Below are 25,036 nucleotides of genomic sequence, written 5' to 3'. Positions count from 1 at the left end.
TATTTTAAATTAAAAAGTAATGAAAATAAATAAATATTACCCAAATAGGTAAATTAAAATTTTTAATTAAAAAAATAAAAAAATTTTAAATAGTTAAAGTGGTAAAAATAAAATAAAAAATAAAAATAAATGGCTAACTAGTTTAAGTTACACTTGTAAAAAAAAAACAAAAAACTAGCTGGGTTGACCATGGGCAAGTCATTTCAACAAAACCTGGGTTTGAATTCCAGCTCTGACTTTCATTTGTAGTACAACACTAACTCAATTAACCAACTTCTCTGAGCCTTGGTTTCCCAAATTGTAAATAAATAATAATAATAATGCTATATGATCCAGCAATCCCACTCCTGGGCATATATCCAGAGAAAACTATAAAAAAAATAATAATAATGTCAAATGAAACCATGGGTATATAGTGTTACACAAAATCAGTATGGATATAGAGATACATATAGATGTATGTGTAAAGATGTATGTGTGTGTGTGTGTCTGTAGATATATATGCATATGTATACATACAGAGATTCACTAAAACTTTTCATTTTCCTCAGAATTCCTAATGCCTAAAAAGATGTTGGATAGAACAATCTAGTTAAACAATTAGACATTCTGAAAATTTTAATTTTCTATTCTGATTTTAAACCACACATTCAATGTCTATTTTAAAGGCTTGGATACGCGTAGGATAATGTGGAATAATGTTCATTAAGTGCTGAGTAATGTACTTTTGCGCATTGTCATTCGTTCCCCACACAACCTCATGCAATGATGTCACCATCACTGTTCACAGATGAGGAACTTGCCCCATCCCACACTAGTAAGAGGTCCTGGGATTTGAACCTGGATCAGTTTGACTGAAGTCAACTGGCCCTGCTCTGTGCCTCTGTACTCATTCTCAGGGATGCTTGGCTCCCAGGACTGGGGCGTTTGTCAGTTTCTCGTAATGACATTCATTGATCTCCAGATCCTGATTTAAATCAAGCCTCTGTTCGATTATCAGACTCTTGTAAAACAAATGCTCTAGATCAGTCTATGTCATGGGTATGCACTGAATTCTGAAATAGCCTGGTAAAAGGCAAGGAAATTTCTATTTATAGATCACCTAAAAATTCCCTTAAGGTCTGGTTTCCAGCCCCCGCCCCTCCCTAATTTCCTCCCAGCTCCAAGCCTCCATCTCCCTGCCTGCCGGATGTTAAGGGGTGAAATGGCCGCGGGTGGACCGAGGAGCTGGGCCCTCAGGCGTCCCCGGGGTGGATGATGGCCCCATAAACATCATACCGCCACCGGCCTTGGCAGAGGGGACGTCGAGGTTGGCATGGCCCCTGAGCCAAAGGTGGCCCAGCTGAGGAGGACGGCTTTGTGCCCTGCTTCCCCGTGGGCGTTCCAGGAAGGAGTCAGATGATCTGAGTTATGGAAACCAAATGAGCCTCCTTTGTTTAGAGAGAAAGGGGAGGTGGGGGGGAGTCACTCATTTTTGTGGTGAAGTGAAACCAGGCTCCAAACCAAACAGTCTCTCTCAGAGCAGAAAATGCCAGCTCCCCAGCGCAGGCCCACAGCCTCGGAGGCTGATGAAGTGATGGGAGGCCACGTCTCCCCGCTCCTCCTAGAGAGGTTCCCCTCTGCTTTGCTCCAGAAATCAGTGGTCTCCCAGGCGGGAGAGGAGGACACCTCATGCACTCGGTCCTTTCGGGTTGGGATGGAGGGAAGGAGAGGAGCTGTTCGTGGGAAGCCGGGGCAGGAGCCTGTGCCCGGGGGCGTGGCCGCCAGGCGCCCCGCCCAGCTCCTCCAGGCAGGATGCAGCCTGGAGTCACGAGGCCTCCTGTGGTCGCTCTGTGGCTGGCCTGGTGGCTCTGCGGGCTGGCTCTGTGGGAAGGGATCTGCGCTCCCAGGTATTACCAGTGCCTGTGCGGCAGGATAAATCATGGCCAAGAGAAAATAAATATAGGTTGTATTCAGCCATGTCTGTCCCAAGTTCGGTTTATTCTCTAATACGAGCCTTTCCGGAAATGGAGAGGCTCCTGGAGAGGATGCTGGAGAATTCAGTTCTAGTCTCGTCTTTGCTTCTGACTTGCTATGCAACCACGGGTTGCTGCGGCCCCTCTGAGACTCCATTTTGCATTTGAAAAATGAGCCCAATGATTCCTGCCTTGCCTTGGTTCACAGGGTAATAGTGAGAGGAGACCAAGCGTGGCTCTTTTCAAGAGGTGGCAGCCAGACTGCCCGGGTGCAGATCGGAGGTCCCCTGCGTGACGCTGGGCAAGTGCCTTCATCTGTCTATGTCTGTTCCTTGCTTTAAAATGAAGGGACTAACATCGTTCCATGATAGCACTGCTAGAAGATTAAATTCCACTGTGATGTGTACAGAGCGCTCAGAGGGCACCTACGCTGCAGCATGCCCCTGCAGGGGGCACTGTCATTACCGCCACCATGGATGGGAAAGCACCCTGAAGATAACAATGCCCAGTTCAGGCGGTGTGTGCTCCGCCGCTGTCCTCATAAGCTTCATAATTGTACTCAACACACCCTCACTATTCCGGCAACATTCCATAATCTGCCAGTGCTTGTTCTAAATATGAAAGGGAGCCTCCACTAGCTTCCTGTTACATTTAGAAAAAATTCCTAAAAGGCCTTGGTCATCTGGTCCTGATGCCTTTTCTAGCCTCATTTTGAGCCACTGTCTCACTGAAATTCAAAGCTTTGTCGCCCTTCTGTTAGCTCTCCAGAGATCCGGGCTCCTTCCTGCCTTAGGATCTGTGTGGCACTGATTCTTTCCCATTCCGTTCCTTCCACCTGGCTTTCAGATCTCAGCTCACAGAGATTTTTTCCTGACCTTCCAGATGAGTCAGCCCCCTGCTTATTCTTCTTTGTGCTCACCACAGTCTAATTAAATAGTAACTTGTGTAATTAGCAGCATCTTTTTTCTGCTTTTTTGTGCTTTCCTCATTATTCCTCTCCCTTAAGAACTCCTATTCACCCATCAAAACCCAGTGTTGGTGTCATTTCCTATGTGAAGCGCTCCCTCATTCTCTCTGTTCACCTCACCTAGGAAGGGTTAGTCATTCTTACTAGAATTCTAAATGAAGTGTTCATTAAGTGGCATTTGACTAGAGGGCCTAGAAGTGCCTGCATTTTGTTCTGCTAATTAAACTATGCACCCTTATCCTTAAACTAAAAATCCAAGGAATAACAGTGGGGGAAAGGCCGCTTCTTATTAGCTCGGTCAGTGTCTGATGTCCCCAGGGCATAAGTCTTGCCCACAGCCCTAAATCCAATAGATAAATAAAATAGTAGCCATTAAAAAAAAAAAAAAAAGTGAGGGGCTTCACCTGTTGTGTTGACCACCAGCCCTAGTACCATGCCTGGCGTGTGGTAAGCATTCAAGAGAATATATTAATAAAAAATGAATGTATTTAAATAAGCAACAAGGATTTATTGTACAGCACAGGGAAATACAGCCATCATTTTGTAATAACTTTAAATGGAGTATAATCTATGAACATATTGAATCACTGTTGTACACCTGAAACTAAGATAATATTGTAAATTCACTTTATTTCAATTTAAAAAGACTTGTGCTAAAGGGTTAAGATTAAATAAGTGTAATATTTTTACTGCTTCAAGAAAAATGAATGTGTTTAATAACTATCTCTCCTGAAACTCCTTTAAAATTCACGAAAGCACAGACTGTTTCTCTTCTCAAAGCCTGTGTCTCTAGCTCATAGTAAGCCTTCAATAAATATTTGTTGAGCGAATGAATGAATGACTCGGAATAACTTCCGTAACCTTTCCCCACTTGATGATCTCTCTAGACATCGGGGGAGACTGTAGTTGACTGTCCTCTTCCTCCTCCTTCCATGGAGACTCAGCGCTTAGAACTCAGATGTGTCCCCCAGCTCCCATCCCATGTGGCTCTGCCATCTTATATCCAGGCATGGAGTGCATAAGGCTTCCTAATCTCCACTCAGGCAAATGTTTAGTGTCATTCAAATGTCATTAGAGACATCGGTTTCGCAACAAGTGCCAACAGCAGCACAGCATCCTTCTATTACGTGTGGATTCCTGTCTTCCAGTACAACTATCTGTAATCACAGCTTGTTATTAAATATTATTCATCTTGATATCACCTACAAGTCCTACCACAATCTTTTGTACAGAGCATGCACCCAATCAATTTTGAGTCGTGAAGGAATGACTACAATATGCTGAATATAATAAATTCTCAGCCTTGCTTCCGACTTTCAGAATCTGGAAACAATGAAGGTTTTAAGGAGTTCAAGATTAAAGCTGCTTAAGTTTCTCCTGCTCATGCATTGGGATAAGAGAAAGAACTCCTCCACCTTCAGATTCCCCTTAATCTAATCCATCTTTCACAGCTACATTTGCTAAAACTTCCAAAATCATCACTTCAAGTTATTCTCCAAAAGCCTCCAAAGTTCTTATCATAGTTTATAATAGACCTATGTCCAAATCCCTCAGTCTTGCTGAAAGAACTTGGACCAAACTTTTTCCTATACTGATCTTGTCAAATCCTACTTACATCCTACCCTGGAATGTACCTCGTGTCTGCTTTGTCTTTGCTGATGCCATTCCTCCCACCAGGAAAGCTTCTTCCCTGCCTCTCTGACACAGCACAGCTGAAGTTTTCTATTCCCTGTGACCTCATCACATCACCCACCTAAAAGGAGCTCTCTGTCTTCTGAAGCCAAATGATGTTTTGACTTAGCCACTTCTCATATCTGCCAACAAACTTTTTTCTTTTTTTAATTGAGGTATAATGACATACAACGTTATATTAGTTTCAGATGTATAACATAATGGTTCAATATTTGTATATATGAGCACCATCATAAATCTAGTTAATATCCATAACCACACATGGTTATGTTTTTTTCTTGTAGTAAGAACTTTTAAGATTTACTCTTTTAACAATTTTCAAATATGCAGTACAATATTATTAACTATAATCACCATGCTGTGCACTACATCTCTGGGACTTACTTTATACCTGGAAGTTTGTACCTTTTGGCCGCTATGCCCATTTCCCCTGTCTTCCACCTGCCTCTGACAACTAACAATCTGTTCTCTGTATCTGTGAGCTGTTTTTCTTTTTCGAGTTCACATATAGGTAAGATTGTATAATATTTGTCTTTGTCTGACTTATTTCACTTAGCATAACGCCCTCAAGATCCATCCATGTTACTGCAAATGGCAAGATTTCCACTTTTTATGGTGGAAAGGTATTCCATTGTACCTATGTATACCACATTTATCTGTAGATGGACATTTAGATTGCTTCGTGTCTTGTATTGTAAATAATGCTGCATCAGCAAACTTTTTCCATGACTATGGCTTCTCTCTCAAATTAGACTTAGACCCGGAGCTCCCTGAGGACTAGTCTAACATCTTTGCATTTCCTCTCAGTAATGCCTGGTCTGTGGTAAGAGCTCACTCTATTTGCTCACTGATTGACTCAACTGGAATATAGGGTCAAGGACTGATATTCAGGCAGGAGACCTTGAGTGCACGCTAATGGATTTTACAGCTCAAGACTGGTTTCTATTTCAAAAAGTTCCTACTTTTCTAGTGCCTCCCAGGACTTGGTTGATGGTCTCTAGGAGTCCCTGAATATGAAATTATAAATTTGCCTCACTCGTCTTAATCCAGTGACTTCCTTTTTACAGATGAGAAGCCCTTCGCTGTGGAAGATACCTATTTGCTGTGTCCAGCGCCTATTTTAAAGGAAGTTGGCATGTAAGTTTCTACCTGCAGTGAAACCTCACAGCCAGGGAGGAGAGAGGAGGTAGAGGGGGACAAAAGGAGAAGAAAGAGTCTCTCTTCATTGTCATTACAGAGCCTTTCTCTAGACTCCTCCAGATAATGAGGAAGGCGCCGATGCTTACAGTGAGCCAGGCATGTGGATAAATGTTTCACAGAGGGTACCTGACTTTAACCTCCCAAGATCCCAGTGAAGCAGATTACACACCATCCCAATTTTACAGCTGGGAAATCTGTGGCTGAGAGAATTTAAGTAGCTTGCCCAAGGTCACACAGCAGCAAGTGGAAGAGTATGGGTTTAAACCAAGGTCTGTCTGGCTTCATCACAGCTACGTGCCTAGAAAGCGCTCAAGCTTCCCAAAGTGCTCTCACACATGTTACTTCACCCTGGCATCATAATTGCCCTTCTAGAGGGTGATCTCCTTTCTTAGAGATAGGGAAACTCAGAAAGGAAGCTCAGAAAGGCTAAGTGGGTCAACAGCTGGTTCACGACCCCAGATTCAGATGCTCTGAGGCCAAGCTCAGTGTTCCCTCCTTATTGTCTCTGCAGAGCATCAAGTCCACCCAGACTGCTCGAGGCGCCCAGAACTAATTTCTGGTGAAGACCTCATGGTGGTGCAGTTACAATAAGTGCTAATGAGAAGTGATCAAAATATTCAAGAGAAGGAAGAGAATTAGCACCCTGAGCAGGAAAAGAAAGATGCGGGGAAGCAGAGAAGCCATGTTTGTGACAGAACGCACCCTAGCCTCTCTGTAAATATGTCTGTGACAGGCTGAAGAGAGCATGGTGGCTTTAAGAAAAAATGCTAAACTTGTTCATCTGAATTCTGCTTTCAATCATTTGTTCAAATCATAAAGCCTCCAACTCTGGTCACCTAACATCATCCTGTGATACCACGGATGCCACAAACTAGCCCTGTGTCTGGGCTGCAGAATGCAAGCTTGTGTTTCAGTGTTTGTCTTATAGAAGGAGGAGGTAGACAGCAAATGAGGTCATCTGCTGCTGTCCCTCTGTGAGCTAGCTGGGTAGTGACAAAGCTACCCCCATCGGAATCCAATTGCAGAGAGTCCTGTCAACCACAATAGAGTTTACAGCTTGATCAGTTTATCCCCACTGATTTGGACCATTTTTGAAGATAAATTAGGAGTTTGGGATTGACAGATACTCACTACTATATATAAAACAGATAAACAATAGCCTACTGTATAGAATAGGGAACTACATTTAATATCTTACAATAACCTATAATGGAAAAGAATCTGAAAAAGAATATATACTGTATGTTTGTATAACTGAATCACTTTGCTGTGCACCTGTACATTATAAGTCAACTATAGTTCAGTTAAAAATAAAAAAAGGAATCTTCTTCCTACTACAATGTGACAGGTCAATGGGAGCAGGCTCTGCCCATTCAGTGCAACTCACCACAGAGTAAGGAGGGCTGGATCCAGGGCCTTGATACACCAGCCAGGCATATGCTAACATCTCTCTGGAATGTTATTAGAAGTGGATGGGCCCAAGACACCATGCTGCACATTTTACAAAGGAGACAGCTCAGGTCCCAGAGGGAGAGACTACAGTCCCAAGGGTAGTTAAGGGCAGAGCCATTGGGGGACCTGTGTGTCGGGCCATCGGCCCCTTGCTCCTCGCACACCACGCTCAGCACTCCTGGTTCCCGTGTCATTGCAGGAAAGCGGCGCTTCAGGTCAGCATGAACGACGGCCTCTCCTTCATCTCCAGTTCTGTCATCATCACCACCACACACTGCGTAAGTCATCGCCTTTCCCTTGACTGAGAACTTCATTGGCATTGTCGTCTCCCTGGGAGGTTTTCCAGTTCACTGGGCTTTGACCTTGGCTCTGCTAGGCCAGCCGCGGGCTGGGTCCGGGGAGCTGTCCCCCGGAGTGTATCAGGGATGCCTGTGCTTCTGCGGATTCCCCATTTTCGTTACTGGGGGTGAGACCTGGACACGCTGGCATGCCCAGATGGTAAGATGGGGCCAGAGTCCGTGCTGTATTGAGGGGCAATGCCTGGGTAGAATGCATTTAGGAGAAAATACACTGAAAGAAATTGTACAGCCTGTCCAGAAAGCACATCTTGGGTAGTTTTTCCTCCAAAAGGAAGCAGGGAAATGGAATAGTAACTGAAGGAAGATGTGAAGTCTAAACCTCTTTTTATTCTAAATGGGAGAAGTTGCAGCTTGTTTATATGATTGTGGAAATAATCCAGGAGAAAATGGAAGCAGGAGAGGAGGGGGAAGGGGCCCTATGCCATCGGGGTTGTGAGGCAGGGCGCCGACTGGTCCTCTCTACCAGCCACTCCTTGTCCTTGGAGCCTTCGTGTCAGGCCGTATTCATTTCTGTGTAATAAGATCACCTGGAGAGCTTTTAAAGAATATGGATGCTCTGACCTCATGCCAGACCATTAAATGAAGTCTCTCGAGTGGCCCTAGCTTTGGAGGCTCCCAGGCTCCCCTGGAAGGTTCTCATGTGCAGCGTGGCTGGGAAGCCTTCCGCCCATGTAATTGCTCCCATCCCCTGTCAGTGTCTCGGATCCCAGCCCGTCACAGGGCCTCAGGGCTTGGGTAGCTCATGTACAGACCTCCACCCCTACTATGAGCATTTCCAGAATAACCTTTGACTGAATACTCACTTTCTATAACCAAATGCACTTTTCCCATGACATCACTCTCAAGACTAATGGGGTTTTTTTTTGTTTTTTTTTTTGGCCTGATGGTCAGCTTAGACCAATACCATGGCCACTTCCTGGCTGGCATTTGGAGTGTATGTTGTTAAAAACCCCCCAGGAATTGAGGTTTGTGTCCTTAACAGCATCCCGGTGAATGGAGAAGGCAGGCATGCACGGAGGCCAGACAAGATAAAAATGAGTTGTCCCTCAAAGGAGCAGGAGGCCAGGCCTCAAGGTGGACAACAGACCCCCGCCCCCCCAGCTCCCCTGTCTTACCCCCCCCCACACACACACACACACTTTCCATCCTATGTAAGGAGCAAGCCGGTTTTCTTATAAAAGCTGGGTAAGCCAGTGACGTGGGTACAGACAATGGGAAAGTTCTACTTGACCAAACCAAGAGACTAAGGTTGTCACAGAGGAGTGTCACCGTTGAGAAATGTTCACGTCTCAGGCATCCCCCAGTGGGGACAGATATGAATACTGTATGCGAGAGCAGGGACATTTCTCCAAGCGTACCCTGCCTGATTCTTTTAGAAACTTACCCTTTTTGGAACCTGCCAACCTGCAGGAAATGTTTAAAATACCCCAGATCTAACAACTCCCTTCCAGATTCCTCCCTGCTTTTGAATGATCCAACAATGTGGGGCTGTATTTCTCATTATGTCTGACCTGACGGTACCAGAGAAACAGCCATGCCCTGAGGCCGCAAGGGCAGGGAGGTGGGAAGGGGAACCATCTAGGGACCAAGCGTGTGGTGTGGCAGAGGCAGGACCACACACTCAAGTCCTGGGCCTCTAAGTCGAGAAGAAACGATGCCCTTACTAATATACCGCACAGGGAGAAGAACTCCCGGTAAAGTTTCTCTGTATCTTCCCGGCTCACTCCAGCCTGCACTTACATCTCACATCTCCTTCATCTGAGGGCACGTCACTAAGTTTTCTGTTCAGCAGACCCTTCAGCACCACCTCATAACGTCTTCTGCATTATTCCCCTCTCGCTGGAGAATGCTGCATGTCTCCCACAAAATTACAAGCACCCTAAGACTTGAGATCCAAGCCCATTCATTCATTTATTCAACAAGTATTCACTGATCACACACAATGTGCTAGATCGGCCCTGTCCCGGGTGCTCGGGAGACATCAGAGGACACAACAGACGAAAATCTCTATCTCGTGGGGATGCGGGGAGAGAAGGGAGACAGGGAACAATTAACATTAATGAATTAGACACTATGTTAAGAAGTAATATGTGCTATAGAAAAAAATAGAGCAGAGGAAGAGGATTTGGTACTGCGTGAGTGAGTGGGTTTGAACTGTAAATAGAGACACACTGAGAGGGCGGCATTTGAATAGAGGATCTGAAATCCACTGTGGGGCGACTCGGGGAAGCACATGCCAAACAGGGAGGCCTGGTTCTTAGAGCTCATGGCCAGGGACACCTGGTGTGTTTAAGGAGAAGCCAGAGGGCTGGTGGTCGGTCGCGAGCAGTTGGCAGTACGTAATGGAGAGTGCGGGGTCTTGTGAGAACTTTGGCTTTTGCAGTGGTGCAACCCAGTGTGACTTCCCTTTGAAAGATCACTCCTCTGGCTGCAAGAACAGCCCATGGGGAGACAAGGATGGAAGGACTGTGACTAGTTAGGAGGCGCATGGCACTATTTCAGGCTAAAGTGATGATGGTGGCTTGACTCAGGAGGAAGCAATGGAGATGAGAGAAGAGGTCAGGGTCAGAGTCAGATATATCCTGAAGGCAAAGTTAATGGATTTTTCCAAAATGTCTGTAGTAGGGTTTGAGAAGAGAGTCATCAAGAATGGCCCCAAGGGCTTTAGCCTAAGTAACAGAAGGGATGAAGGTGCTCTCAGTTGACAGGAGAAGACTGAAGAGGAGAGATCTGGGGCAGAGGGAAACCAGATCGGTTTCGCTGTGGGCTGGTTGTGTGGCCTTGACCAATTTATCGAACCCCGCGGTGCCCAATTTCCTCATCTGCAAAAGTAGAATAATAATAATTTATATCTCTTAGCAGCATTGTGAGTATCAAATGAAACGATTCTGTTATGTGCTTGAAGAAGGCCTGGCGGGTAGTAAGTGCTCAATAAATGTTAGTTGTTACGATCATGGAAGCTTAGTTAAGTTATTGAGTCAAAATAATTGGAGACTCTTCCCACAGAGTTGGTGCCTCACTTTGGAGTCCTGTTGTAACAAAAGGACCCTTCCAATACAAGATGCATTCCTAGGAGCACATGTTGGTCACTAGACCAAGTCCAGGTGATTAAAAGGGAGCAGACAAGATGGCCAAAATCATCCAGAGAAAAAGGACCTCGATTCAAACATACAATCCCCATCCCCAATAAGGCCCTACACAGAAGCTCAGATGAAAAAGACTAAAGCCATCGCTGGGCAAAATAGAGATGCAGGTGGAGTGTGTGGTCATCCAGGATGTGAAGTAAGGTCTTGGATGTGCCTTTGTTTCTTGGGCAGCTGGTTTGGAGGATAATAAGGTTTTTAGATCAAAAATGGTCTCCTGGGTCTGAGTAAAGGGTTGGTCTCGTCAGTGCCAGTCACAGCCTGCCCAGCCCATCACCTGGAACCAAATCTAATTTCAAAATATGTAGTTCTCAGCCTTTTCTTTTCTCGCTTTATTTGGTGCCCATTTGGACAACCATGTCACAGATTTTCAAGATCCGCCACGAATAACTGTTGCCCTTGCCAGGAAGCAGAAATTCCGTGAAGTTTTACAGGAAAGGGATTTTTTTCCTTCCAAGAGCTAAAAGATTCCTATACAAATGGTAAACTTTGTTGAGCTCCATGACTATAGAAAATGGTCAAACATCCAAAGCCCTCTCTTCTCAGCATGTTTAAATACATCCCATCTCTAGAGTCTTAACTGGCCTCTCTTTCCTTCTCCAACCCCAGCAACAGTTTGAGAAAAATCACTAATATGATGCTGCTTTGAGAGAAATATTAAAAAGAAGTTTGCCCTTTTGAAAATAAAGCGACCAAATTTAGGGCCTTAAGGGACTTTTCATGGAACGTTATCTTCTTTTAGATAAGTATCTTAAAATTCTATAATTTTTTACCCAGAGTGTACAAAAATCAGAGTCTTTCAACAAGTATTTCTCAAACTCTTACTGTGTCTCTGGTGCTCCATTTACATTTTACAAGTCTCTGTCCTTAAAAAGCTTAAAATCCAATTGGAAAAATGAGTCCAGCAAGCACTTAAAAGAATCTGTAACTGAGTATAAGACTGTGGGAGCCAGGTTTGTCAATGCTGTAGGATTTCAGGGACAGAAAGAAGGAGTGAATCCAGAAAGAGTCATGAGCGCTTTGTGGAGGATATAAAACCCAAGTGGTGATTTGAAAAATGATAATTACAGGTGAGACGTGGAAAGCGGTCCTCCCCTAAAGAGAAGCCACCCTGAGCAAGGACTGGATATGGCCATGAGCATCATTTATTCATGGTCCCTCCCAGGAACCATGATTCTTTTTTTTTCCCCCTTTCTTTTTATATCAATTTCTGGTGCCTCCTGATTGGGGCTGCTTCTCAGGTTGGCAGCTACTCTCCTAGGATGTACGTTCCACATCCTTGATCATCAATCAGCTGTGTAACAGGGATGCCCAGGTGATGCTCTTCTGTATTGACTCTGGTCAGGATTCGATTTGTAGTGGTTTCCAGGTTGGAGAGTCACAATCTTTGAAGGAAAGAAAGGGATCTAAAGTTAGGAAGAAGGGTCTAAAGTCCACGCTAACTCAGCGGAGAGCCTCTCTTTCCCCCTAGTTTACACAAAGACCAGCCCGGCTACAAACAGTACCGAGGTTGAGTAAATTTGAGACGACCCACATCAAGTCAGAGAAATTCTTTTTGAATGAATATAAAATGCAGCAAACTCAGCGCTGTGACATCAAAACAGGAGTGACTGCTCTATGATTGCAGTGTAATGGAAGAATTAAGAATATAGGATACGGAGTCAAAAATCCTAATTTCAAAACCTAGCCCTTCTGCTTTCTAGGATGATCCTGGGCAAGATAACCTGAGCCTGTCTTAACACCTGTCTTGCACGGTTGTTGTAAAGATTAAAGGTTGTTGTAAAGTGTGGAGGTCCTTGGGGTACGGGGTAGTCTGTCAAAGAGTGACGGCTGGATATTATTAGTTTACTGACATTTCTCTTTCCATACCGAAAGTCTAAAGGAATGTCTCGTTAAAAGATGTGCTGTTCATTATAAACAGGCTTTTTTCCCCTGATGAAGAAATATGCATCTTTTTGAGTCCGTGATAAGCCTGTATTTTAGGACCAGGCTGGGAAAAGCTTTGAAGATGTTGCCCGCATGATAACTAGGAAACCAACACCAGGAAATTAGATCTGGTGATAAGTCAGACTGGGTTAGACTGCAGTTTCTCTACTGTTTCGGGGGGGGAAAATATATTTTCTCAGTAAACAAATCAAGTAAGGAGTAACATAAGGGAAATGTTTAGACTATTTAGAAGAGTAAATTGAAACAAGTATTTACTAAAGTTGATGTATTTTTACCACATAGAAAACTCCTATTATTATGTAAAATCTTCTATCACACCCAACATGTTTGGAGGCAGGTACCATCTCATGCAGATGAGATCTGCAGCCTCAGAAAGATTTTTCTGATAGGCTTGGACCCTCTGGTGTCCAAGCCACGACTCACTGGGGTTTGGGAGTGTGGTTTGATCTCTATGGGGATGAACATGGTGCCAGTTTGTTTCCCAAGGATTTTTCATTACTTTATCCTTCAGATTTTCATGAATTGAGACTTTTCTTTTCCCAAAGTAGTGGTATTTTTCCAAAGGTATTTGTTTGGAGAGGGAAAGCTGAGTGCTGTCACTACAATGCACAGGAAACCGTCCCCCCCAACTGCAAGGAATTCTCCCCTCAGCAGTGCCAAGGTGGGGAGGAGCCCTAAAGAATCAGAAATTCTTAGGGAGGAGCCCACCATTCTGCACTTTAATAAGCTTGGCAGGTAAATGTTAGACCCACAGGAGTCTTATTGTTACACTCACCTGACATTAATTTTCCTCCGAAGTTTAAAAACTAAAGTCATTAAAATTGATTTAGGGCAAATGATTTATTCTCTTGATTCACTCCCAATCCCATTCATTTCAGAATCCCAAGATTTTAAAATCAGACCCCTCTCTTTTCCATTTCTTCTTTCTGGACCCTATCTTCTAGTATAAAATTTTACCAGAATTTGCCTGAAAGACTTTGCCTGATTCAAATTCAGGAATTTGCCTGAAATAATTATTTTAGTCCAATAGAACCATTCTGAGGACTTTCTCCCTTTTGTGTTGCTAGTTAAAGACTGCAAAACTCTCTCCAAATGCCCTTTTTCCACATTCCAAGTTGTCTCTGGGTTTCTCCCTCTCACGCTAAGGCCTGCTGAGCCAAAGACTGGCCACTCTTTTTTTTTGTTTTTTTTTTAAGTGGTTTTTTTTGGTGGGGCGCTAGTAATTCGGTTTATTTATTTAATTTTTTTTTCCTTTAAGTGGTGGTACTGAGGATTGAACCTAGGACGTCATGCATGCTAAGCATGCGCTCTACGACTTGAGCTGTACCCTCCCCTTGGCCACTCTTTATTTCAGGAAGAGGGTTCACAGAAGTATTTTTGTAACACTTCATGCCTCCCAGTGTCTCACAAGAAAGTGGGCCTCCGGCTGCTATACAGAGATAGGTTAAAAGTCTGGAAACTAATGGAAACTTGGCAAAAAGAAAGCACAGATATTGGAAAAAGCCACTGTCTCTCAGGCACGGGGTAACCCATATGCTCCTTGTGGGAAAACAAGGACTGTGTCTCTTTCACTGCTGCCACCAGCCCCTGGGACGATGCCTGCACGTTGCTGTTACCCAGTAGATAGCTGGTGATTGAATGAGTGATTGAATGAATGAATGAACCCAAACCAGGGTCATGCTGAGTCCATGATGGCACCTGCTGGAAGGAGAAGAAGGGGGCCAGAATGAGGTAGGGTTAGACTAGGGGGCACTGAGCTGGTTGGAGGGTAGGCCTCCAAAGAGGATGGCCAACCATCCAATATGCACCTTCAAGGAACATGGGGAGTTTGAACATGATTTAAGAGGGACAAATTCTCCAGCAGAAGGACCACAACCAGTGATCCCAGGCCGAGCAATAGTCCAAGATCTCCCTAGAGCAGCACTACCTTCACCAGGAGCAGATTCTTGCCGGAGGTGCAGATCTGGAAAAAGGATCTAGAAATAATCCACTCAACTGGATCAAGATTCAGGGCAGGCCCCTGGCCCATGAGGGTCTACAGCACAAGGCTGGAAGGCAGGCGGAACCATAGACACTGATATGAATCTAAGTAACTACATTTACAAAGTCTAAGGAACACAAAAATATAATGCAAGGGAATCAGACAAGTACTCCAAGGGTTTGCAATTTACCGTGATAAGTGCTTTAACCAAGAACAACACCCAGTGATAACATGTAGAGGAGTGTCTGAGGAATCAAAGAAGGATTTGCAGGAGAGATATAAGTGAACTGGGCCAGGAAGGAAGAATTGACACCTTCTCAGGGTAAGAGCCCTGGGTAAAGGCATGTTTTGGGGCAGTGTGGCTGTGATTGGTTGTGGTGGGTTTTTAGGAGAGAAGGCAGAGACAAGACAATTGGGACCAGTTGGAAAAGCCTTCCATATTTTGGAGTTTCAGCTGGAAACTTTTTTTTTTAACACCAGTGTTTAAACTTCTATCTCATACCATGCAAGGTCAGTTATAACACATTAAGAAGTGACAACAGCTACAAGCTGCAACTTTACATTTATACATTGAAAACGTCCATTTTCAAAAGCCAAACATAATGGTTGTATTGTCATAACAGCTAAGCTTCAATTCAACTGTGGGGTTTTTGTTTTGTTTTGTTTTGTTTTTACCGAAGCACAGTCAATTACATTGTGTCAATTTCTGGTGTATATACGGGTAAAATTTACTATGAAAAACAATGATTTTTATCTGTCCACATTTTGTGATAATAATTCTTCGGCCATCACACCCTTAGGAGAACCAAATGATTCAGTCTTTTTCACAGCATGGAACTGTGAATCAGCTGGAACTGAACCCTTAAAAAACTTTTTTTTTTTTAATGTAAGTAGTTTATTTAGGAGGAGGAGATCCCAGGAAGCGGGGATAAGGGATGACAGAAGTGAGAAAAGGGATGAAGAAATGGTCCAATAAAGGGGTTGTTATCAAGCAAGTTGTTGTGTTCAGAAGTGAACCCCAGTTGCCTACATTTGGAGTTTCTTTAATTTATACATAATCCAGGGTTCAGTTTCGATGTTGAATCCCAGTATCTCCTCAGTCAGGAAATAAACATCTTTCATCTTCAAAGAACAAGAATTTAGGGAAGTAGAGAAAAGCTGTGACTTGAGGAACACTGGCGTGGCCTGGGTTCACCCCGGAATACCAGAAACCGAGGCTACGGCAGCTCAAATAATCTGGATGCTGCCAGCCAAGGTTGAGGCTGCACAGATGGCCTTGGTTGGGGCTCGCTCAGGATGGAATGTGCTGGAGCCCAGATGGATGCTGCAGAGGCTGTGGCTAAGAGAGGCCGCAGATGGAGGACAGGGCCCACCTTCCAGCACCGTCTGCAGAATTCTATTCTAGGCAACTTCCTGGGTCCATTTTGTAAGTCAGTTCAGTTCTGTTCCGGGTGGCTTTGAAGTGACTTGGGAAAATACAAATCCAGCCCAGCTTTGTAGTCAGGTGGCTATCTAGGTAAACAGGCAATTGGCATGACTGCCCTTGCCAAAACATCTTGAATTTCACCAGCCTGGTGGGGAATGAAACCAGTAGCCTGTGCTGAGTGGCAATCTCACCTTCCAACATAGTAAAAAAATTACTGCTCACTCTTCAGAAAAAGTAGAAATCGGAGAGGACTTTTTTCTTCTATTTCTTTTCCAAAGTAAGCAAAACAGTCCATCAATCAAAATAGGTAGCTCTCTTGGGGGTAGATAATTCATACCAGCAGCTATAAGCATGTGGACCTCTTCTTCATTTAGGAAAGAAATGTAGCGAAGCGGTTACCGGTGGTGAATGGGGCCAAAGATCAGGACCAAAATGCAGTGAAATTCTATTGTAAGCAGAGTGTTAGGGACTCAGAGCAGAATAGCCCATCCTTGCCCTCCAGAAGCCTACGCGTAGTTGCCGTGGCAGGATATATACTCCAAGATATAAATGTTACATTTTGGGATGCAAAAGGTAAGTATCATACAGGTCCCCAGAAATTCTTCATCTGTTCCAAAGACTCATGAGCCTGCTCACCGGCCTTTGGATGAGTAAATTGATAAAAGCACTGCACACTTGTAGGCGTGTCCATTCAACAGGCTGGTGGATTACTTCCCGGTTACCCAACAAGGCGTTCAGACCTTCCTGCAAAAGGGAGCTGGACAAATCATTCTGGAAACTCAAAGATAACACGTAGGCAGCTCATGATTACCTCAGCCCCAATACTCTGTCCCTTGAGTGTCCTTTCCCCAACAAGACCTTCCCTAAACTGTTTCTCAGTTCTAGGAAACAACCCCTGGAGGACACCAAGTCCCTTCCAAACCACCCATCAAGGTGGGTGGGGCCAGGCTCACACACTGACTTTCCTTGTAGATTTCTTCATCCTACCATCACTCTGCTCCCTGTCCAGCTCACTCCCACACCCATCTCTCTCCTTAGCCATTTAGCCACCATCTCTTCACAGACAGTAAAGAATTATCCTGGAAGAACAAGGGGAGACTGGATTGGAGGGAAAACAGGAGACTGACCTTGCAGGGGATTTGAGTGGCAGAAGATGGAGTCTGGGCAGTGGGAGGCCATTCAAAGGAAGCACAAAGCAATATCTTTGGAAAATGAATCCAGCCTTTTTATGTTCCAAGTGTATTAACAAAATGGCATTAATTTGAATGCCCCTAATTTATAATTTGGTCCTTTGGAAAGGGAACAGACTCCAGTTTGCTTTTCCATTATTTGGGTTGAAGGGAACTTTGTTCCAGGAGTCACCAACCACAGCCCTGGCACTACAAGTGATACATTAGCGTCTCATAATCAGCCTTTGACAAAGAATAGTTGCACAACAATAATAATGTTGTAATTGTAGGCGATATGCCCTTGGGAAGATGTGGCTTAGCAAAACACAGGAGAGAGACTTAGCTGGAAAAGGAAAGTGCGAGCAGACATGGGCTTTGGGATCAGATCAATGTGGCTAAAATCCTGGTCCTTAAATAGCTGGCAGAAGTCCAGGTACACAGTAGATACCCCGTCTTAGTTTCCTGCACTGATGTTTTAGGCTTTATAAGAATCAGCGCAGGGATAGGTTTCCAAAGAGACTCTGACTTTCGGGTGAGTTAACAGAAGTGTGGTGTCTGAGACAGAAGAAGTGATGGAACGTCTCAGCTTGGTGAAGGTAAAAATCTCCTTTCAAGTATTGTGTTAAATGGTAAAGACGTTTCAAGGGAAAGCCTAGAAAAACTGGATATGTGGGGGAAAATTACCAAATGTGGTAGATTATGTAGAATAAGCTATGAAATTGAGACTCATTAGCCTGAAGACACGAAGAAAGACTTGATGGCCGTTTTCAGTATTGGAAGGGCTGTCCGAAGGTGCATCTGCCCTTATTGTGTAGATTTAAGGAATAGAATAAATAGGCTGGTCTACAGTCTGTGGCTCAGTTTTTAAAAAAGGTCTTTCTAACTGGCTGCTACATATAGGTGGGAGTGAGCTCCCCGTCTTGGTTGTATTCAAGTGCAGGCAAGCAGACGGGTTGACAGAACTGTGTTAAGGCCATTCATGCGTCAGATCTGAGGCAACTGGACGAGAAAAGCTTTCAGATTCTTTCCAACACTGAGACTCTGTAATTCCAGAACTAACAGTAAGCTAGTGCGAGAGTAAGGCAAACAGTATCAGTCCTTTACAGTATAACAAATGAGCTTGGCTTTTATACTTGGAAAATAAATATGAGAACCTTTTGTTGGTGACACGGGAGACGGTCTCCCTTAGTGCAACTCAAATTGGCCAACCTCCACCTAATAACACATGAGATTATATTTCAGACCAAAGTGTGCTTAAAACTCCTCCTAAGAACAATTTGTTTTCAAAGAACCTCAAAACACACCCTTTCATTTACAAACAATTGACACACTAGTCACAAGTTATTCTCACCTATTTATTAACTAGTGCAGGTATTGCCATACATAATTCAAGGTCTTTTTTTTAAACAATATCCTAGTATTTATTATTATTGTTATTATTATTATTATTTTAACAAGATGACCTATAGTTTCTAGTACTGTCATTAGAAAGGGCAGAAGACCACACAAATACCAGGATGCGAAACTCAGGTGTCAAATGTTGCTTATGAACTAAACTAAAACTAGTTTGCCAGCATCTCTATTTTGATAACCCTTGTATGCGTAAAAATCTTTTCCAATATGTTTTGGAGGATTGAGCTGATTTGTTTTTCTTGGATGTTTGAGGAATTGACTTTCAATATTTTTATCTCAAAGCATTTTAAGGAATGTTTGCCCTAAGTTTGAAATGTCCTTGTTTTGAGAGTAAATGAGGAGGGAAAAAAAGGATTTTTCTGAATCTGTGCTTCAGGAAACTCTGAGATAAGCACATCGTAAGATGGTAATATTTCTTCTTAGAAATAAAAGTTAAATCCAAATACTAATCCATAACCAAGATAAATAAAAAGGACCAAACTCAGCAGTTAAAAAACACAGACTGAGGGATTGTGTTTAAAAAATATCCTGCTGTATGCTATTTACAATAAAACAGCATTCAATAAAATATAAGGACACCGAAAGATTGAAAATAAAAATATGAGAATATGAGAAAAGTTATATAGGGAGAATACCAAAAGAAAGCAAATGTAGCTATAATATTAAATAAACTAAACTGTATGGCTAAAAAACATTATTGGTATTAAGAGGACCATTACATAATGTTAAAAGGAACACTTAACCTAGAAGGAATAATTCTATTCTGTACTTAATGACATAACCTCAGCATATATAGAGCAAAAACTGACAAAATTACAAAGAGAAATTGACAGATCCACCGTCGCAAAAGAAGATTTTAATACCGTTCTCTCAGTACTGATTAGATCAAGCAGCAAAAGAATTAATAAAATACAAGTGATTTGAATCATGCAATTAAACATGATCTAGTGGACACACAACAAGACTACAGCAAAACATTCTAACTAGGGTCCCAAAAAATTTTTGGTTGCATAAAATGGGGGTTATACAGTTATAAGAAGAATGAAAAACTACCGTTATTCCATAAATTCTGATACACTTTTTTCACGTTTTACCATCTCTGAAATTGGAAATTTTCTGATAATAATGTACCATAATTCAATTTCCAGTGTTTTTCCCTAATGGCTCATAAAATAGTGGGAGTCATCCTAAGGCATATGCAGCTTAAATTCAGTGAAATGTTTCCCATCTGTTGGTGCAATGCCAAAAGTAAAGATAATGAAATATACACTGCACGGAACTGACTTGTCGCTTCCTCTCCACCTCTCGCCCCCATCCTCAGTGGAGATGAGAACTAAAGACTTTCCCCTCTGGAGCGTGGGGTCTAGGCAGAGAGAAAGAGCCGATCACCAACCACCTTACAGCCAACTTCATGCGGCTGCAGGGCTTACTGTATGTAGGACAGTCTCACGTGCTTGTAAATTTCAAACAGACCACGTCAGTTTTTTATAAGCCAAAATAAAATCATAGTGGAGATTAGGAAATACTTAAAACGAGATCGTTGTGAAGATGCCACAGAACGGAACTTGTGGAATACAGCTCAAGTGAGTCTGAGAGGGCAATTTCTAGCCTTAAATGTTTACATTAGAAATGCAGAAAGCCGTAAGTCAATTAGCCCGGTGTTGAACTTGAGATGTTACGGAAGAGCAATGGAGTAAGCCTCTCCAAAAAAAATGGGAGGGCAAAAATAGTCAAGTAAGGGCAGAATAGAAAACAGGATAGAGAGATAACAAAGAAAGCTATTCGTTTCGGGGAGGGGAGGTGAAAAGGAAAAATAGACGTGTCTCCAAAGAACTGTGTTTTCACTGGTCAGTTCTGGATGGGGGATGGGCCACTCTCACTGCCGTCACAAGGTCAGGCAGGGCTGGAGTGAGATCGTCAGCCAAGGGAGCCAACACCCCGTTTAGGTGAGGGGTGAGCCCACTGAGTTCATCCTTCACCTCCTCCTAGGTCTTCCTTCCTACGGAAGCCTTTGTGCACAAAAATGGATGCTATAAAATATTATGGAGTGTTTACATTTTACTCTCCACTGTTCTTATTATGAACTAAAATCTGCCTATATCACTACCATGAAACCATTGATTTCCAAGGCTGTTTGCCCCCTAGAGAGGTCTTCCGATCACTGTGTTTTTTGAAGTTTATAGTTCTGCTTTTCCTGGCTGCTCAGTTCTTTGTATGATGTATATGTCTTCTGTTCTAGATACCCTACCCTTTTTTTGATCTCCTGGGTGCTCAGAGATCAGACAACCAAGCCTCTATCATCTGTATATAAAATAAGAATTCCCAGTCTCTGAATAAAAGCCTGAAAGTCTGTGCCCGAAGTATGCCAGCTTTAGTGAATGACCAGTGTGTGCGTTTATGCGTCCTCCTGGGTCACTGGGGCTATTCCAAAGCGTTGAGGCTTTGGGGTCAAGCATTCTGGATTAGCAAATCCAGTCATGAGAGGCACAGTTGTAGGAAGATGTGCACAATTTAAAGAGGGTCCAAAAAGTATATGCGTGTGGAGAGAGAGAGAAAAGAAGGGGATGGGGTGAGGAAGGGAGAGAGGGAGGGAGGACAGATAAATAGTTTTGGAAATACGATTAAAATGCACAGAAAGCCTGAGAGAATCTCCTGTCTGCCAACACTAAAATAATGCCAACTCTTTAAATGGTCCAAAATTGGCACAAATCAGTGGACTAGACTGTCACAGAACTAGAGGAGACAGCAGCCACCCCAGGCCATACTGTCCCAGTCGGGAGTTCACAGATACAATGCACCAAATCACAAGCTGCCCCAGGTCCTTACATGCATCTTCTAGTCAGGATGTTACTTGAGACTGACATGATTTGTGTTGTTTGCATGCCCCCAAAGAGCGAGCCGACTCTTCCCTCTGCTCCCTACAGAATGACAACGTCCCACAAGGATATATAGGCACCTTTCCTTTTGCAAAGCAACCAACTTCTCACCTGTTCATTAGGCCACCAAGGAAATTCAAAGGTCAGTGATTCATTGTATATCTCCCAAAAAGAAGAGTCTGTGACATAAGCCATACAGAACCAGCATCCCTGTGCTCACACTGTGGTTGCTACAACAGATGTTAGTTTCGCCAGCACCCAAAGCAGTGGCTTTCATGCTTTGTTTCATTTAAAAAAAAAAAAATTAAAAAGCAGTTGAGATAAATAACAAGGTCCTACTGTCTAGCACAGGCAACTATATTCAATACCTTGTAATAACCTATAATGAAAAAGAATATGAAAAAGAATATATATGTATAACTGAATCACTATGCTGTACACCAGAAATTAACACAACATTGTAAACCAACTATACTTCAATTTAAAAAAAATTTTTTTAATTTAAAAAAATCAGGGGGAGGGTGTAGCTCAAGTGGTAAAGCACATGCTTAGCATGCACGAGGTCCTAGGTTCAATCCCCAGTACCTCCTCTAAAAATAAGTGAATAAATAAACCTAATTACCTCCCTTCCCCCCCCAAAAAATTTTTGAATAAATTGACAACTAAATTGAATAAATGACAACTGAAATATTCCCAGGTTTCTTTCATATACCATCCAGGATCAGGGAGAATGTTTCATTTGCAGGGATGAAAGGTGCAGCTAAGGCAATTTTATTCTATCTGCCTTGCCTTAATTCAAGGACTCAGAAAAGGTATCTAAAAAGCTCAAGGTTTTTGAGATTGTATCTACAAGGGACAAACTCACCAAAATAAGTATCTAACAAAGGCTGTTCATGATCGAGTCCAATCTGGCAACCTCCATTGACCTTTAGCTGCTGGCCTTAAACTTTGTGATCCCTAACATAATGATGTTTGATGATGGTCAAATATTTGTATTTCATACTTCCTCACTCTATAGAGTTATGTCTGTCCCTACTCTGGGCCTTTGATCACATTTCCCTTTTCTTCTGGAATGCCCTCTCCTTCTCTCCATCTACCCAGATTTCACCAACCCTGCAAGTCCTGCCATGTACTGCCTGGACCTGCCCCAGGATGCCTCGCTGACCTTGGCAGGCCTCCCACACTCCCTCTGAGCTCAAGCACTGTTTTTTTGTAGCATCATTTAGAGATTAACTGCACATAACCCATGCTGCTCTTTGAGCGAGCTCTGTAGAACAGTCCTGGCTTTCTAAATGAACAGAAATAACACCTTCCAGGATGGTAGGCTGCCTTTGATCATCTTTCTGTGTCTCCTGCTGCTGCGCATGTGTAGAAAATGAGTTGTTGGTTTCCTGATACCCTTTGATGCAGTTTAGAGGCATTGTTTTATGGACTAGATCACCGTGGTCACCTCTCGTAAGCGTCTGTCACTCAAATCATAAACGCGGTTTCCACCTTCCCAAGTTCATAATCTAAAGCAACAGCTAACAGTATACAGAAGGTCTGCTTGCTTATTGATAATACATAATGCTGCTAATATATGAAGTATGATCGATAAGACTAGTGGAGCACATACATTAAATAAATAGTTACCTTAAAGGAAAGGGAAGTTCCTGTATCTAATGGAACAAAAAAGGGAAATGAGAAATTAGTCTTTCTCATCCAATGTCACAGCATTTGGACATTGCTGAGTAGCTTTCTTTGTAATCCTATTTCAGCAGCCCACTCACAGGAACTAAGGCATTCTGAGTACTAATGAGCTACATCTTGTCTGCATTATTCTCTAAAAATTTGGTTTTGATTAACAAGCTGTATCCATTTTATGGAAGGAGAGTGCTGAATCACTCCAAGATCTGCTTAGCATCACCCTCACCATTGTGAGTGACTTGAAATGCCTCTGCTGGGTCAGGGTGACAAGAGAACCAAGATGATGCTGGAAAATCTTGGTACAGAGAGTCCTTCCATGATAAGGACCGCAAAGCTTGGGTTTGTAGGACAGTGGCATCAATCTTCCCCTTCATTGCATACTAATGATGGCTTATCTAAGTTTTTCTGGTATTATTTATATAAGGCAAAAAGTAATAAGATGTATAGCAAACCAGAATTTACACATTCAGATTATACTACTCCTTCAAAATATTTACCTTGTGCAGGAATAGCTCAAGTGGAAGAGCACATGCTTAGCAAGCACTAGGTCCTGGGTTCAAGCCCCAGTACCTCCATTAAAATAAATAAATTAATTAAAAACCTAATTACCTCCCCCTCCCAAAAATTAAATTAAAAACATTTACCTTGGGAAGCCGTATATTTTTTCCAACAATGCTGTCACAATTTCAGTTATCATCTGCCCTCCTGCTCTGAAATTGCCATAACCTTGAAGGTGCAATAGTTGAATATCCTCAATAGAGGAATTAGGAATTAGGGGTTGATATCATCATTTGATATCAAAACAGCCCCAGAAGTTGTGGGAACCGGGTCTGGTGCGTGGTGGGCTACCCGGCTGCGGACCTCCTTGATAAAAAACAGAGCATGACTTAGAAGGTGTAAGATTTTCATTTGGGGGCCTATAAATTGATTTCAGAAACCGTTCCACAGATGGTGTTCCAGAATTGCTTCGAGCACTGGCTGGATCATTGGAGAGTCCCCAGCATCCAAAGCCACTAGTTTGGAGGCAATTAGATGCATCTGGGTGTGGGAGTTCTACTGTGTTCACTACATGAACAGCCTCATTACTTTACAACCATGCTTTTTAAAAAGAGTTCCACAAGGGCTTAGGTAATTCTCACCTAATATTTTTTCTATACAGCCACTTCATAGGCTGAGGAATCCAATATCTTCAGTGCCTATCAATTTTATTGCCATTTCTCGCCCAGATTACCTCTCGGGTGGCAAGAATAAATCATAATATTTAATTATGTTTTTCCCTCACTAATGTTTAATCAACTTGAATGAGAGCTATTAAATTTACCACTGGAAAAACCCACGTGGATTTCCCCTTTCTTGACACTAGGGTGGCAAGGTGAGGGCCTGTGGTTTCCCAAATATGTAACCTAGGACCACCCACCAGCATCACAGCTCAGTCACAGTCGCAGGAGGCCATTCACAAGAATGAAACTCTGTTGCCTGAGCGGAGCCTCTGCCAAGGGGAGAATGGAAAGGGAAGTCACATTTCTTGCAGGATGGCCGAATTTACGTACCTTATCCCACATAATAGCAGATCAATCCTGCGAAGCAGGAATTGTCTCAATTCCATACACACCGAGAAAATTAAGTTTAAGAGAGGTTAGGTAACTCACCTAAAGTCCACATATTAATAAGTGGAAGAATGAGGGTTTAAATTTAAATTTTGCTGATTCCTAGCCTTGAGCTCTTTGCAAGTGAGGTTGGAGAGCTGTTTCTAGGGATGCGGCCACGGAG

General features: G+C 43.0%; 1 protein-coding gene across 1 annotated transcript in view; it reads left to right on the top strand.

Moving 5' to 3' along the window:
* Positions 1-25,036, top strand: part of ANTXR1 (ANTXR cell adhesion molecule 1) — a 218,345-nt gene that overhangs the window by 97,611 nt on the left and 95,698 nt on the right. Inside the window, exons 11-12 of the mRNA XM_010979894.3 lie at positions 5,682-5,751; positions 7,466-7,544. Of these exons, the coding sequence (XP_010978196.3) occupies positions 5,682-5,751; positions 7,466-7,544 (149 nt within the window). The remainder of the gene's footprint in view (positions 1-5,681; positions 5,752-7,465; positions 7,545-25,036) is intronic.

This window comes from Camelus dromedarius, chromosome 15 (genome assembly GCF_036321535.1).
Source record: "Camelus dromedarius isolate mCamDro1 chromosome 15, mCamDro1.pat, whole genome shotgun sequence".
NCBI classification, from domain to species: domain Eukaryota; kingdom Metazoa; phylum Chordata; class Mammalia; order Artiodactyla; family Camelidae; genus Camelus; species Camelus dromedarius.
This window is presented reverse-complemented; position numbering and strand designations above follow the sequence as displayed.